Source organism: Sphaerodactylus townsendi, linkage group LG03 (genome assembly GCF_021028975.2).
Source record: "Sphaerodactylus townsendi isolate TG3544 linkage group LG03, MPM_Stown_v2.3, whole genome shotgun sequence".
Classification (NCBI taxonomy): domain Eukaryota; kingdom Metazoa; phylum Chordata; class Lepidosauria; order Squamata; family Sphaerodactylidae; genus Sphaerodactylus; species Sphaerodactylus townsendi.
In genome coordinates, this window is record NC_059427.1 from 54,890,155 (window position 1) to 54,905,560 (window position 15,406).

A 15,406-nucleotide genomic window follows, 5' to 3' on the forward strand; every position below is an offset into this window, starting at 1 on the left:
TTAACCACTTTGCTACACTGGCTGGGGAAAGGGGGATATCAATTAAGTTTACAAATAAATAAGTAAATAAGCAATTTCTTTAAATCACTGTACACATTTTAAAATGATGTTTGATGGGGTCACCCTAAGCTGCTTGTGACTGAATATCACATTCTCCTCCACTTTCTCCTTCTCCTTCCTATTTCAAATCTATCAGAGTTTATTTTCCAGTCTATCTGTACGTTTTTTGAGATAATACTTGTATTTTCTTTTCTTTTTCTTTTTGCAAAAGCAAACATGTTGTCTTCCTGCTTTTTTATCCAGTTTGAATGACTGTATAGCTGTGGGTCAAGAAGTCTATCATTTAGATGTCACTTCATTAGATGGCCTTTCTGAAAATGATATTCCCTCAGTCACACATATAAAAATGGCCTTTTAAATACTGAGATAATATTTTTGAAGGTCTTTGAAGACTCTAAAGTGCTGTATGAATGGTGATAATGATGATACCACAAGATTTTCCCCAATGAGCTGTTCTGCCATAGGTTTTCAGTAGCTTTCTGACAACTGTTAAAACCTGTAATAACTATTGTGAAATTGCATAAAAACATCAATAAATAATAATATAAACTTGTCCAACTAGGAGAGATACCACCAACTGGGTGGTATCAGTAGGAGAGTCTTCTGATGATACCACCCAGGTTTTGTGAAGTTTGGTTCATGGGGGCCAAAGTTATGGACCTTCAAATGTGCAGCCCTCATCTCCTATTAGTGTTTTTTCAAAAAGGTGCATATACAAGGAGGTCCAGGAAAATCCCTTGATAAGGGTTGGGGCGGGGGGGAGCGCCAGAAACAGGACTGATCTGTGTTCCGCAGTTCCGCAGTTCGGCTGTGGGGAGATCGCGAGGAAACCTGGATATTTCAGGTGACTATCCCAGGATTAATCGCCAGTGGGAAATCGCCCAAGAACTTTATTGAGATAAATTAATTTTGTTGTCTAGTAAAACTTTTTGTTGTAAAAAGAGCAGAGAAAGGGGATATTTTGTAATTTGTCCACCATTCTATGGTTGTTTTGAACTATTTGTTATGTTATAAAATAAAGTGTGGCATGGGACTTACTCCACACCACCATTGCCTTTCAAATGGAAAGGAAGGTGAAGGCAGCCTCTGTCCCAACCACATGGTGTCTAGGGGCAAAGCCATTAGGGGATGGGCCATTGCAGAGCTATTCAGCTGCATTGGGGCTGCAGGGCGAGGCCGTGGCAGGCATGGCCATAAAAGGCCAGTGGGGGCAGGCCTTGCCTTTCTTTGGTCCCTCTTCTGGGACCCTGTCCCACTCCTCCTTTTCTGTATGGTTAACATTGTGCCATGTTTAATGTTTGCAGGCTACTTGTTCCCATTTGTCACAGCTTAGTGGGTTCTTCATGGGGACTGATCCTTTTGGGGGAGGTGGAGCCTGCACTCCTGCCTCCTCATTGTTGGGGCCTCTGCTAAGAAGCCTTGGAGGTGTGGTAGGCCTTGTGCCCATGCCCAGGTGGGGATGCCAGTCAGCCTACATCCCCAAGCAGTAAGTTGCGTTCCATTCAGCTGCCAGCACCCAGATGGCTCCCATGGACTTGTTGCTCCGGGTTTCCCCCAGCATCTGGGCTGGGGGAGAGGCATTGTGTTGGGTTCAGCAAGCATGCTGCCTGATGACCGGATATGTCCCCTATGCTGCATGCTTTGTTCCTTATTTCTGTAACCAATGAAACAAGCTGTGGTCAGTTATTGTACCACATTATAGAGTGTTGTGAGTCATTATTCCTGCAGGCCTTCCCTACCTCAAGACCAGCAAAATATATAGGCTGGGATGTTACTGAGAGTCATGGAAGTGGTTTGCTCTCACCTTTGATACCATTGACATCTTTTTTTAAAAGTTATTTTCTGACTGCTATAAATATAACCTAATGTGGCATAGGGATGTATTCTATGGGGGCAAGTCCCCTTAGACTAAAGAACTAGGGCAGAACCAGTCATCACAAGAAACATGGAACTGCTTCAGTTCAATGTTTCTGTTCCCTATAATCTTAGTTAACAGGGTAATATAATGTTCAACCAGACATCATTGTGCTGTGTTTCATGCTCCTGGCAACTAGTTATACGAAGCAATGGCAGGACAGCACACAAAGCAATGACTCTTTGTCACTGGCATTCAATGCATTGTGAAAAAGCTTTCCATGATGACTCACCCTAAGACTGTAGAATGAATTTGGGAGGAGCTTTCTATTGCGGGCCTGAGATGATGTGTTCAGAGTATTCTGTGGTCTGCTCTTTCAATATATATGAGCACTGCAAACAAATGAAAGAGTTCCAATGAATTTTCAAATCTCTAGAATTTTATGTATTTATTTATCACATTTATTAGCCACATGGAAATTCACAGCATAGAAGATTGCTTTTGGTAGTGTCTGGGCCTGACCACATGTGATAAACTTGATGGGCATCATTGACAATTGGAATCATCGATGTCTCGGTGTTGTGTGGAAATTGTGCAGCTGGAACACTGTTACTTCCAGGTTTTACTTTGCCTGTGATGGAAGCAGCAAACCCACTATGTATGAGCACTATTCAATTTTGCAGAACCACCCCAGGGTTTCTCAGCATGGTGCAATGTGAAGTATGAATGTATTTATGTGGCCAATTGTGCTCCTTCGGTTAGACCAACAGCAAGACAGTGGGCAGTGGAGATGCAGAGGTTCTCTGTGCCTGTGATTTCCATTCTCTGGCACTGACAGTCCAGACCTGAAGGGAATGAGCACAAGGTTCAAAGCAGTCTTTGATTTATGACTGCTTGCTATTCATAGACTCAGATATATCAGCACAGGTATTTTTCAATGGAGGTAATACAATACAATACAATACAAAAAAACCTTTATTGGGCATAAAAACCATGCACCATCATCTGAAGTGCTGTGAAAGATTTCCTAAAGATTAAATTGGTTAACTGCTAACCTTCTCTTTCACTTGTCCTTCTCATATATTTTTAGTCCAGCTTAATTGATCTGAAAGAGCATGCATCATCACTGGCTTCAGCAGGGCTGAAAAGAGATTCCAAATTAAAGTCTTTAGAAATAGCCATAGAGCAAAAGAAGGAGGAATGCAGTAAGCTGGAAGCACAACTGAAAAAGGTAACTGCCATCTAATAACAACAGCTCTTACTTTAAATATATATTTTTATTTTAAGAGGGGGGAGGAGGAATTATCTGATAGAAGTCCAAACAATCATAAATTCTTGGAAATGCTTGCAATATTATGCAGCAGACCTTTACTATAAAGCAGGGATCTCCAACCTATGGCCCTCCAGTGTTCATGGACTACCATTCCCATCAGCTCTGCCAATTGGCCATGCTAGCAGGGGCTGATGGGAATTGTAGTTCATGAACATCTGGAAAGCCATAGGCTGGAGACTTCTGCTATAAAGGCTTCTAGTGTTAACAAAAACTGTAGCTTAATATGTTGCAATCTGAGATCTTCTTTGTGCATCAACTTAAAGTATCCATATGTTTTTCTAAAACAAAACTATGTATTATTAGCAATTTCTTCTTCTTTGTGTCCATCAGCAATTATATTCAGAAAATATATAGAAACAATTTTGGATGTGCAGCATCTTTAACCACATTTATCGTGCTACCTAAAGCAGTCGTGCTACCTAAAGCAGACCACTGGGAGCTGAAGTGAATCGGGGCAAGATCTCTTGTCCCAATGTCCTTTGCTTCCTGCCACGTTATGAGAGAGGAAGTATATTGGGGCAAGATTTCTTGCCCCGACATACTTCCTCTTGTCTTGCCTGTGCTTCTTGCGGGAGCCCTTTTTGTGCTAGAGCGTGGCAAGAGCTGGCTGTGAGTAATCAGCCAATATCTAGTCACTAGTGTTAAAATTTTCTAATACATTCCTACCATACATTGTTCCTCTTTCCTGTGTCAAGTTAGTACTGTATGTGCTCATTGTTAAACACACAATATCATAACATATTTATTGGTTTTCAGCATCATGTTGCTTTCCACACCTTGTAAATATTCCTATTACCATTTAAACCAAGGGCACATTCCAGGCCAAACTAAGAACTTTTAACTGTCACTGAAGTCTCTAGAACGCCTGTTTTGTGTCCCACATATTATTTTGAACAGGTGTTTATAGATTAGTTTTCTAGATGTGATTAACTACTGCACTTTACTTTTGAATGATAACATTAGTTTCAACAAAATCACAGTGCAAGATGCCTCACAAGTTATGCAGGCAGAAGTAGACACTGATTGTACAACATGTGCCAAACTGGCAATAAGGTCCTCATGTATGTTTCTAAAGACCTTGATTATATAAAGTTCAAGGTGGGTTGTACAGTATTTAAAGAAATAATATTTGTAAAATAAAGAACTTCAGAATGCAACTCCAGATATTCCTGATGTAATGGAATATTAGATAAAATAGCCGATCAATATCACCATAAAATAATATTTTGAAAATTTTTAGGTCTGCGAGTGTGCGTGGTTGTGGGGCGGAAATGAGCTAACAATTTAGAATTCCTCTCATTAAAAATCTTCTCTTCCAGAATGATCTAAATCATTCATAAGCTTGAGTTCTCTTCCACTTAACTGACAATCAGCTCCTCTCAGTATTCCATTTTTCCTGCAGCATTTTCAATCCTGGTCAGGAGATTTTGAAAAGGGCATTTTTTCATTTTAGCGGGGTTCATTTCTGAAGTCCTTTTGTTCTGCATAATAAGTCCCCTAAGTTAAGTATGCAAGGGACCTCATCTGTGGGTGGGTTTGCAGCTTTGTCGTCCACCTAGGGCCATTCCATTTATTACTATCTATATCAATTATGCAAATACAAGCTTTAGTGGGCTAGGAATTCATGGTGGGTGTGTGCTGCAGTTAAACTCTGTACCTCCTTCCATACAAATTTGCATACCATTGGTGTCTATATTAAAAGCATCTCGTAAGGTTTAGATTATGATTGTCTCTCTTTATCTCTCAGTGAAAACCACATTCAGGACCTTGTGTGGAAATGTAACTTAAAAATGCAATAAAAAACTGGGAGGGAGGGGGGAGGGCTGAGGAGAAGCGTGACCCTGGTGCCGGGGTAAATGCCACCTGCACTAGCATAATTGGTAATGCAGCTTATTATGTTTCATAGACCGCTTTCATGGAGGAAGGGGGAGCATCGTTGTCAGCTGCTGGCTGCGCCACAAGTCTCCTTGCAGGTGGCGTTGCTGTGCCATACCCAGTTTGATACAGCCTTCCCCGCACCACGGGATTGCACTACCCATAAATAAATAGCACCCACACACAGATTCAGTGTTAGATGCTTGAGAGTCCTGGATTTCCCAAATGTAATGAAGACAAAATATTGTTAGAAAAATTTTTGTTATAAAAAGTGTTGCCTCAGTTCCAGGTGTTGCTTTTGGGACCATGCTGTTAATATTATAAACTCAACTATATAAAATGCACGTATATACATTGTAAAAATTCTGGGCAATCATTTATATCTTCTACTGCACTGTCACTTAAAACTGAGAACTGTACTACTAGAGTTAGTTGAAATCCTAAGCCGGTGTTTTATGACTATAGGTATAAACACATCATTTACTCATGGAAAAATAAACAGGTTTAAAAGCCTCAACCTCTTTTTTATATGCTAAAAGGAACATGCTGCTTATGAATAAAATGCAAAGGCTTACTAAAGGAAAGCATAAAAACATAATAGTTTTATTATATCATAAATGCAATGTATATTCCCTGGTTTGCAAGGAGACCAGGTGCTTCCTCACAGCAAGAACTACAACTTAGTGGGGAGATTTAGTTGAACAAAAACATATATTGTTAATAATAATTAACTCCAAACATTAATTTTTAATTCCCATTTTTTTAGTAAGATTATTACATTATAGCCAAAACTCAAAAACTGTGCGAGAAAATGACCACGGTTTGGATATGCAAATTTAAAGTTTGGCCACTCTTTATGTTCAGGCATTTGGCTGATAAAGGCAGACATTTTTATATATAGCATTTAAAAAAATTGCATTCCACAGTAGTAATACATCAAGAAATTAAGACAAATAGAATTGCAATATATGTTAAAATGGAGAAATAGGTAAAGCTTCAAAAGCATATTTTAAAAGGCGTAATTTTAAAATCTTGCTTTTGAAAGTTGCATATAATGGATCATTCCAAAACGCCTATGAAAATTGAAGAATTTTGATCATACGACTTAAAATAAAAAATGAAGAGCCTGATCAAGGCATATTGATGGTTTTAAAAGTAACCTGATATATTATCTGTGTTTACCCCATGATACAGAGTGGTAAGCTGCAGTTCAAGCTCTTCTCACAACCTGATTCAATTTTGATAGAAGTCAGTTTTAGGTTGACTTATAACCCCATGAAAAATTCAAGATGGCCATGGATGACACAGCTGCTTTGCTGCCCCGCCTCCTCCAGAGGGCTTTCAGGTGGCTCAGGGAGGCAGAAAAAAAAGAAAAAAAATCCCCAGCTGCCCAGAAGACTTCCATGGGGGTTCAGGTGCACATGACATGAAAGTCTGGGGGGGATTTCCCTGGATATCCCCCCTCCCTTCACGCTGGCATCTAACTGGATGCCAGCATAGCTTTGTAATGGTGACCATTTCCATATATATATATCCAGGATTTCCCTGGATATCCCCCCTCCCTTCACGCTGGCATCTAACTGGATGCCAGCATAGCTTTGTAATGGTGACCATTTCCATATATATATTATATATATATAATTATAATTATATATAATTATATATAATTATATATATATAATTTCTGAATTTCAACACGGATATATATATCTGTGTTGAAATTCAGAAATTCAAATCTAATATGACCCTTTATTTTCTATGTACATTTTGGAATTTCAGCATCATTTTAAATAAGTGGTATTTTAAATAAGCATTAGAACCTCATTTTCTTTCTTAGCCTTGTAATTATAGCTGGTTCTAGTTGCTTTTTGGACAACAGTTATAGTCTAGTTGGCTTTTATGGTTGTGGGGCAGAATAGAGCTAACTTTTTATGAAGGCTTTCACGGCCAGAATCAATGGCTGTTGTGGGTCTGGCAGTTTTTGCTCCTAATGTTTTGCCTGCATCTATCACTGACATTTTCAGAAGTATGTGTTTGCTGTGATATACCTCTGAAGATGCCAGCCACAAATGCAGGTGAAACATTAGAACCAAAACTACCAGATCATGGCCACATAGCCTGGAAAACCCACAACAGCACCTAACTATTTATGATATTTTATTAACACCTTTAATTTTTTCCTGTTTGTTTTTGTCTGTTTTATGTGTTTGAGATAGAGAAAATTGATATGGTATATACTGGTCACCCAAATTACAACTCTTTTCAAGTTTCATCATGCTTTATTGCATTTCAGTATGATACCTATACTTCAGTTACTTTTCCATAATGGGAAATACAGAAACTACTTTCAAAAGCCCTGAAAAATAAAGCACACGACTTATTTGATCACAGTATACTATGCTGCTACTTGAAATATTAGGGAAAAAAACTGAAGAAAGCTGATTTTTTAAATTCTCCTTTACTATGACTCTGAATCGTGACCAGTGGGTATGGATATGAGTCTTGAAGGTGAGTCTCAAGGTGTCACGGTAGTGTTTCACTGTGCCTTCTGAGGCCTCCCCTTCCCATTACAATTGGGAAAAACTACTCTGGCAAGTCAAAGGGATCTTTTGAAGCACCTCCAATTCAGTGTGAGGAGCTGCTGTCAAGAAGGAAATGCACCCTTGGAAGCACTGAGTAAATCCATGGAGCTGTTTGTATCCTGGCCTAACAAAACAGAGATTATGATTTGAAATACATGAGAATTCTAAGAGAAAATGTCTTCTAGTATTGTTGTGCCAAAACACTTATGAATGTTCATTATATATTTTCCATTACTAATTAAGAAGAAGCAACTGGAATTTCCTTGTTTATGACTATAATTTGTAATCCACTTGTTCTGGAGTGGTCTTAATAAATCTTCTTTATAAGTTGTGGTTTTGCAATCACAGACATACTGTTTAACTCACTAATGCTGGAGTTGTCCTAGAGGAGTTCCACAGGGACTCCAGGCACGTTGCTCTGGAACAAGTGGTTTATAGCTTGTGGCGTATGTGTATTGTTTCCATTATATTCTATTGCACTTTAGAATTGCTGTCTTTTGTTCGCTGCTGCTTAGATTCCCTCACTACTGGTTGCCAAGCTGTACTGTTCAGAACTCAAATAAAACTGAAATGCAGTTTTGTGTTAATATGAAAGGAAGGCTATAAATTTAATGATAAAGTTTAATTAATCTTTTATTATTACCATCTTTGAAGCTTTGGAGATAAATTGCAGTCTTGGCCAAAAGCACTTCTAGTGATTCATTGCTAGAGAGCAGCACTTAATGTATCATCAAAAGTGGACAGCTTTCTGTATTTCATGGGTTGTTTCACTTGAGAAAGGGAAAGTAACACAAACCTTGGATTTCTTACTCCAACTATTCTTTTTTAGGGGCCAAAGTAAACATTTATTTTTCCCCAGTGCCTCTCACTTTCACTAAGGAATGTTTAGAAACTTAAATTTCTCTTTCAAAAAAAATAATCCAAGATCTTCTGTGCAAATGCGCTGGATTTGCTGAGCTAATACTGTTTTCCTGGATCTTTCCTTCTTTTCCTGTCTGTGTTTCACTTCTTCCCAACTTTGCAATGTAGCAAGCTGAACAGTTGTTCAATCAGATGTACAATCCAGTAAGTCTGTTCAGAAAGTGCACACTATAACATATTAAAGCATGAGGATCCATTGGCTCACAACATGTTGTGCTCTCGCTTTGTGGGGCTTTGCAGCACTATGATGACCTAATTTGTGTTATGTCGAAATAAGTGAGCATTGTGGACTTGAAGCCCATTTTATTTAAAAAGATACAGAATGGTTTTCATTAGCATTTGGGTTAATAATATGCTTATGGTCAAATCTGAAGTGCCTTCAGGTCCCCAACAGCTTAATTATATTTTAAAAGCATGCAAGTATCAGGCTTTGTTGTTATTTTAATGCTTTTCTCATGGAGTACTTTACTGGATCCTTCAAATTAAAATTAATCTCTGGAATGTTATTTCAGTTCTAACTAAAACTGAGAAAGGATTGTTAGTGTTTGAATTTTTCTAAGTATGCCGTATGCTGATTTTAATGCAGCTGTTAGATAAATTGTGTTTAGTGTACAATATTCATAATATAGCAGCCTTTAAAGTGTTGCTGAAATAAAATTAACAATCATGGTTTAGCATCAATTTATGATTTAAATGAAAACTTTCAATTTTAAAACAGGTTATTAAAACAATCTTCCACATTTTTATTCCACCCTTCTTCGACGGTGGAGCATCCGTGGTATCCCTCTTTTCTAATTTATACTTGCAACGGCCCTGTGAGATGGGTTAGACCAAAACACTGTGCCTGGTTCAAGATCATCTGATGAACATCATGAACAAGAATTTGAATCTTGGACTCCCACAATCCATAGTCTTACATACTAGCTACTTTAGCACACTGGTTGATAAATCAGATGTCAATTTAAAGATTAACCAATTAAATTAAGGTATAACCTTTCATTGGCCAGAGCCAATGATACAAAAATTAATGCTTCAGTCAGCACAGGTAAAATCACAGGTATTGTAATATTTCCCCCCGAATGATTATATTTAATTTCAGCAATATCAACACACACACACACACAAATGAAATCTGTTTTCAGGTTTTTAATGAAACATATAAACTAATACTGATAGTTCTTCTGCCCTTTTATAATGGTAATACTCTATTTTAATAGCCTGTATTTTCAAATTACATATTTTTAATATTTTAATTGCCATATGAAGACATGGCTTGTCTCCAAGCAAGAATTCCTTTTTCTGTGTGTTTGAGTAATTTCAGTGTTGTAATGAAAATTTAATATCTAGTGAGGAGAGACCATGTCTAATAAAATGTACATTTTTATTTAAAAATTAGTTGTAATTACATTTGCTGTCAGAGAGCTTTTAAGTCCTCACATAAACCTGATGTTATCTCCATTTTGCCATATGTTTTACATGGATGTTGTTTTCATTTGGTTATGAGTGTGTCCAGTTTGCAGTTTTAGGCAGATTACCAATATCTTGTGTTCTGACCAAAGCAAATAAAATCTATAGGAAATTATGTTTGGCTAAACAGCAAATGTAAGTGATTGCTGGTGTTAGATGCAGAATGAGCTCATTCAGTACTTCATTGTCAGCTTGTAGGTTTGTTGCAGCCATTGAATACGCATGACATAAATCAGGTTCTGGGCAAGGACATGCTGACCTATTCAATCCATGTGTAATAATTTCTACCTTATTGTATCCAAGGTTTTCCCCCATTGTTAAAAAAATATACAGCAATATTTATAGCTATAACACCAAATCTAACAACATGCTCTTTAAGGGTGTCCTCCTGTATAGTACCTCTAATGTGAATCTTTATCAATGTGAACACAAGAAATTTTGCCTTTCTTGTTACTGAAAGGCTGCCTGACTTGGGCCTACTCACATTATAGTTTACACTGGAGGTTTTGTCATGTGCCTTAAGAAAATGTGTGACCAAATGCTTGCTCCAGCACTTTGATGGAGGTATGACCTGTAGACCCTTTGTGAGCTGATCCTAACTATTCCTATCCCCACCCCCACCCCAATCTTTTTTGGTCCTAGCTTTTTTCTGGCTTTCATTTCTCATCCAATAATTCCTGAGTTTTAACCAGATGAATATAAACTCACCCTATTAATTTAAATCCAAGTATTTTGGCTTACTATGGCTATAGACTGGAACCAGTCTCGGATAGTTCCATAGAAAAGTGAATGTTACATTTACAGTTACAGCTATTATTTACATTTACAGTTACAGCTATTATTACAGCATCTCTCCTTGGTGTGTTTCCAATTGCCACATGCAAAAATCAATCTGTGACAAACAAGAGAACAAACATGATTCTTCCACCCTTTTTAAAGTCAGGTTTGTGGTCAGCAAGATTCACACAACTCTAAGGGAGTGCTGTAAATATTTCCTTTTATTTTGCATTTCCTATTATATAATGATATTCCTTCATGTGGGCATATATGCATATATAAAAACTTAGAATTCATCATAAACTGAGTAAATGTCACCTATTTTATGGAAATTGCATGATAATAAGCAATAAATCTTGAAGCAATCTCTCAAAGTAGTTTAAAACTTCAAAAATAGTAAGGAGGCTTATTCTGAAGTGTTGCCTCCAGTCAATCCCAGTTTTAAACTAACAGCTACAGATTTTATATTATTGATCAATACAATTTGAAGGATCTATCTAAAGTATTTTCTTGCATGTGTCTTTCTGCTTTCTCATTTTATTTTTTAGTCATATTGATATTTGGCTTCTTGTTAGTCATGGTGTACTCTTTTTCTTACCGATCTGCGCTAAGGGTAAAAGAACAAATGTTTCCTGTAGCATGCTTAAAAGTAAAACATGTATATTTAGCACAACTGGGTCCATAACATTGATGTATACACGTTTGGTATGATATGAACAAAAATAACTTGTGGTAAGCAAACTAGGGTAAACCAGCTCTTCATTGAAACAGGCAAATTGTTTTATCATTTGAAACTCTGCTGAAAAAAATGTAGAGGCATATTAATTAAAGCTCAATAAAACTTTTAAAAACAGGTGTTTAAATAGCACAAAGATTTATGAGATGAATTCATATATGTCAGCTGTCCAATTGGTTTTCTCCATGTGATCCCTCCTGTGTATAGGAGCATGTAGAGAGAGACGTCATTGGGAATGTAGACAGTCCAGACTTGTTTTTTATGATTGTGACAACTGCAGAACAGTGTCATCACAATTGTGCATGCATTTCCATCCCATATGGCTCAGGAATCCACTCTTCAACAACTGACTAATAAGTCTATGAAATTTATTCTGTCAGTAATATATAGTTGTTAAAAGTGTCATCCCATGAAGATATTTCTTTAAACTCTGAAAATATAGGATTTCAGAATTCAGTAGCTGTAAGCTAGCCAAGGTCTGGTGCATTTACAGAGCTTAAAATTCTGTTTTTGATTATTTCCATTGAATAGAAAATAGTATTAATTGTGGCAATTCATATATGATGATTATAAGACATAGGCATATTAGATGATACATGATCTTTTACAGTCATCCTTAACTCTCCCTTAATAGTTGCATAGTTTCACTTTTGTTTCTACAAATAATTATGTAGTCAATCATATATGAACTTTTGTAGCAATGTTTTAAAATAATGCAGGAGTCTTCGATCAGCTTTTCCTACCTACCCTTAGGACATACTTTTATATAGCAGTGCTGGTGCAGGTAACTTAGCTCTTCACAAACCTCATGCACCACTTATAGATGGTAGAAAAATGAAATAACTGAGCTAGAGTAACCAGTGGCATACCGGGGCTAAATGGTGCCTGGGGGCATGACCGGATGCCTGTGCCCCCTCATGCCCCACTTACGGGAGCAAGCAGGGAGGCCGGGGAAGGGTGGGGTTCGGGGACAGCTTGGATGGGCACTGTGGTGGCACTCTGGCTCCTGGGCCAACCTGCCACCACGGTGCCCACCTGGGCTGCCCACACCAAGCCCCACCTCCCCCGGCCTCTCTGCAGGCTGGGTCCTGCTCCCCCAGCCTCCCTCCCCAGGGGAGGTGGGAGCCAGCCTGCAGCCTCAGCAAACAGCTTAGCCAACAGGTGGGCTGCTGCGCTGTGGGAGAGGCTGGGTGCAGGGACCTGGTCGATGCCTGATGCTCCCCCATGTGACAAAATGGCGTGTGCCTGGACGCACGGGATACCCCATGTCCCCATGGGCAGTACTACTCTGAGAGTAACGAACACCATGTTGGGAAATTCTTGGACATATTCTTGGACAGATGGAGCCTAAGGAGGGAAGGGTTTGAGAGGAGAGGGACCTCAGCATGATATAATGCCTTATAGCCACTTTTCAAAACAGCCATTTTCTCCAGGATAACATATCTCTAGGAGTTCTCCAGGATCCACCTGGAATTGGCAACTCTGGGCTAGGCTACTTTGATATGTACTGCAAACCTATCAATGAAGATCTCCAGGCTTTGCAGTATCTAAGGGTAGTGGTGTCTGTGATAATAAGTAAATAATATGCATTGAAATTGGAACAGAAAGGCTACTATTGAGTGCATCACAGTCATTTGTGAACCTCACCTGCAGATGTCATTACAGTTTGGATATGGCATGATAAAGTCAACAGGATATTTCATTCACTCTTAACTATGCTCACTGAATAATTTGTGGGATGATAAAAAAAACTTGATTGACATATTTGAAGTGGTGTTGTGCCTTTGGTGGCAAAGATATGATCCATCTGACATAATTTTTTCCTAGATTCCATTAAAATATATGAAGGGACTAATTCACTTGGTTGGAGAAGTTCTGATATGACTTGAGGATTGAAAGGGAGTGACCACATAGGGAGTTAGAACATTGATATTTGTGCCTTATGCTGTAACTTCCAAAAACTTGAACAACAAGCTACTTGCTATTAAGAATAACCTTGTGTTTAATAAAACTGCTCCTGCTTTGGCACTGGTACAACAGAGCTCCTCATATTGAGGGGCCTGCCGTCCCCCCCTTCTTGGGGTGAGTTTTTAAATTGATCCTGGACGCCTCTTGTTTAATTTGCTAATTGTTAGCCGCTGTTTTTATGTATTTTAAGATGTTTTATTGACGGAGCCTATGTTTGTATTTTACTGGATTTGCTCCTTTTTATTGTTTATATATTATGTTGTTCACCTCCCGGAGCCCTTTGGGGATCGGGCGGTATAGAAATTGAATTAATAATAATAATAATAATAATAATAATAATAATAATAATAATAATAATAATAATAATAATAATAATAATAATAATAATAATAATAAATTGATCCCAGAAGGAAAGCAGAGTTTCAATCCAGTCTCATAAGAATTATGAGTGAATTGGTGGCCATAGGGTCAAACCTACTTTCTTCAGAGTTTTCACTGAAAAGATAGTTCTTCACTCTAGTTTAGAATTTCTGTCCAAAGTAGTTTCTAAATTCCACCTGGCTTAGGAAGTTGTTTTAGCAGTGTTTTCCATTCCCTTCGATTAAAGCCAAAAAAGCCCTTGACTCATAAGGTGTCAGAAGGGTAGTGTTAAATTACCTTGATAGAGCCAAACAGTTTAAAGTTGACAACTCTCTTGTTATTTGGGCTTTAGTGAGGGGAAGGCTGCCTCTCCCTGAACCCTCTCTAGATGGGTGGTAACTGTGATCCACTCTTATTACCTGGCTAAGGGTAAGTTTTGCCTGCCTTGAAATCAAGGCCCACTCCTCCAGGGCACAAGATTCCTTGGCTGTGTTCCATTGTTGGGTGTCACTTGTAGACATCTGGAAGGCAGCAACTTGGTCAGCTGAGGACAAGTTTGTGAAACATTATGTGTTGGACATGCAATTGAGGAGAGATGCACATGTTGGGAAAGATGTACTTCAGTCCTTGTTCCTGTGAGAGTGCCACCCCACCTCCTTTTGGTGAGTAGGTCCAGTGTGAATCTGCACTGAAGACAAAAGATGAAAACAGAATTTCAGTTACCTGCAGTTGTTGTTCATTTACATCTTCTGTGTGGACACATTCCATCCTTCCTGCCCCACTGTGAGCCTTATCATCTGGTAGTAGGTGCCCTTTGGGCATTGAGAAGCTTGCGGCAGACACAGAAGAACTGAGGGTAGAGGGATTCTGCTTCTCCTGAGCATATGGCAATGTTGAGTGGGAGAAAGGTGTTGTGTTAGTTCTGGAGGGGTGGAGTGCCTGCCTTGAGTCCTAGGAAGCTTTAAAAACTGCTATCCGGGAACAGGCCTGTTCGCACGGTCCCAGTGTGCGGCTACACTGAAGATGGAAGATGAACAGTGGTTACAGGTAAGTGTAACTCTGTTCTCTTTCTTGTTCACCCATCCTCCGCCCTCCTCAATTATTACTGAGGGGATGCAGCCAAGTCAGTACTAGCGATCTTATTATGATCCCTGGAGACAATGAGAGAAGGAATTTGAATTCTATTGTGAAGAAGTTGTATTCCTCCTCTGGTTTAGATCCCAGATTTTCAATTTGACAGGTAATAAAGGGTAGATACCACCTTTTTTAAAGGAGAAGCTGACACCTTATCTTGAGATACTCCCAAAAGCCAAAAAATCCCTTTCCACGTTAATTCCGACAGAAAGCACATGCCTCTCAAGGCAGCAAATTAATTTAGGGAGACATGTGACTGATTCATCTGCAAAACCTATGCTTGGTCCATTGTTATCCACTGACATGTATGGCTATGAATGATAGCGCTGCCAAATGAC

At 38.7% G+C, this 15,406-nt stretch overlaps 1 protein-coding gene across 10 annotated transcripts in view; it reads left to right on the forward strand.

Annotated features, from left to right (window-relative positions):
- ERC2 (ELKS/RAB6-interacting/CAST family member 2) overlaps nucleotides 1–15,406 on the forward strand; it is a 660,221-nt gene that overhangs the window by 253,760 nt on the left and 391,055 nt on the right. For 6 of the 10 annotated variants that reach the window (XM_048488072.1, XM_048488076.1, XM_048488077.1 and 3 more), the window contains one exon: nucleotides 3,006–3,146. In XM_048488072.1, coding sequence (XP_048344029.1) covers nucleotides 3,006–3,146 — 141 coding nt within the window. Of the gene's footprint in view, nucleotides 1–3,005; nucleotides 3,147–8,734; nucleotides 8,771–15,406 lie in introns of all 10 variants that reach the window. The other 4 variants (XM_048488070.1, XM_048488069.1, XM_048488071.1 and 1 more) reach the window with 1 other exon arrangement.